The sequence below is a fragment of the Suricata suricatta genome, chromosome 4 (assembly GCF_006229205.1).
Source record: "Suricata suricatta isolate VVHF042 chromosome 4, meerkat_22Aug2017_6uvM2_HiC, whole genome shotgun sequence".
Taxonomy (NCBI): Eukaryota; Metazoa; Chordata; class Mammalia; order Carnivora; family Herpestidae; genus Suricata; species Suricata suricatta.
Genome location: NC_043703.1, coordinates 128,100,543 through 128,101,743, shown reverse-complemented (window position 1 = coordinate 128,101,743; position 1,201 = coordinate 128,100,543). Strand labels below are relative to the sequence as shown.

At 51.4% G+C, this 1,201-nt stretch overlaps 1 gene segment (V, D, J or C); it reads right to left on the bottom strand.

The window, feature by feature from the left end:
• Nucleotides 1-537: 537 nt before the first annotated feature.
• Nucleotides 538-1,201, bottom strand: part of LOC115290067 — a 36,310-nt gene continuing 35,646 nt past the window's right edge. Inside the window, 1 exon segment of the V gene segment in view lies at nucleotides 538-1,035. Coding sequence covers nucleotides 578-1,035 — 458 coding nt within the window.

Genomic DNA, 1,201 nt, shown 5'->3' with positions numbered 1-1,201 from the left:
AGCGGCTCCCAGCAGTGTAGGCCCACATCATTGATGACTCTTTTAGTAAAATTCATGGATGACACGCTGAGTAACCAGAAAACAAAAGGTAACTGGACAACATAAAACCTAACCAAACGCTTTAATTTCAGCCACCAAGAGCCCAGAGACACCAAAAGCTTCATGGCCAACATCTCTCCGTGTGCTCCCCCTCACCTGGGCCTCAGGACTGCAGGATCCATAGCAGGGGAGCCCTGGACTCTGTCTCTGATGGCTGGACTAGAAGCTGCTCTAGTGACTGCAGGTGAATGAAGGAGACCAAGAGAATGAGGAAATAAATGAGAAAAGTTCCAGAGTCAAGGAGGCACAGGGAAGAGGGAATTCATCAATCAGGGTATAATATTCACCGGACCCTTCGCCAAAGGCTAGAGACAAACCTTCCTGGCTCAATTATGCCATCTGTGTGTGCAAAACACGCCACTTCCTGAGACACAAAAAATCCTGACAGCTTCTCCAATACATCTTTATAGCATTTGTGTTGACTAATCTTCCACTAAAAACATCCAGAAGAAGCCTTCCTCCTTATTTCCCCTGGGCCTTAAACAGCCCTGTAAGGAGTAGTCAGGAGAGATAGCTTCTCAGGCAGACATGGCACATGCATGTTCAGGGCTGAGCAGGGAGGAAGCAGCAGGTGCAGCCAAGCCTCCCTGCCCCACGGCCCTGGGGAGGAGGTTTGTGTACGAGGCTGCAGCACTGTGGGAGGAGAGCTACTATACTGCTGACAGTAATAAGTCGCCACGTCTTCAGCCTGGAGGTTGCTGATGGTGAGGGTGAAATCTGTCCCAGACCCACTGCCGCTGAATCGGTCGGGGACTCCAGATGCCCGGGTGGATGCTTCGTAGATGAGCCGCTTAGGACGCTGCCCGGGTTTCTGCTGGTACCAGGCTACCCACTTGCTAACACTCTGACTGGCCCTGCAGTTCAAGGTGACGCGCTGACCCAGAGACACAGCCAGGGAGCCTGGGGACTGCGTCATCGTGATCGCCCCGCAGGCACCTGCAATCAGACCGGATAATGATGAGACACATGCACTTTATCGCAGACCCCCTGAAATATGTTGTTTGAAAAGTGGTGTACTAAAATGATACTACTCCGAAAGGAATGTGGCAAATCTGAAATTTCTCACCTGAGACCCACAGCAACAAGGATATGAGGACCTGCC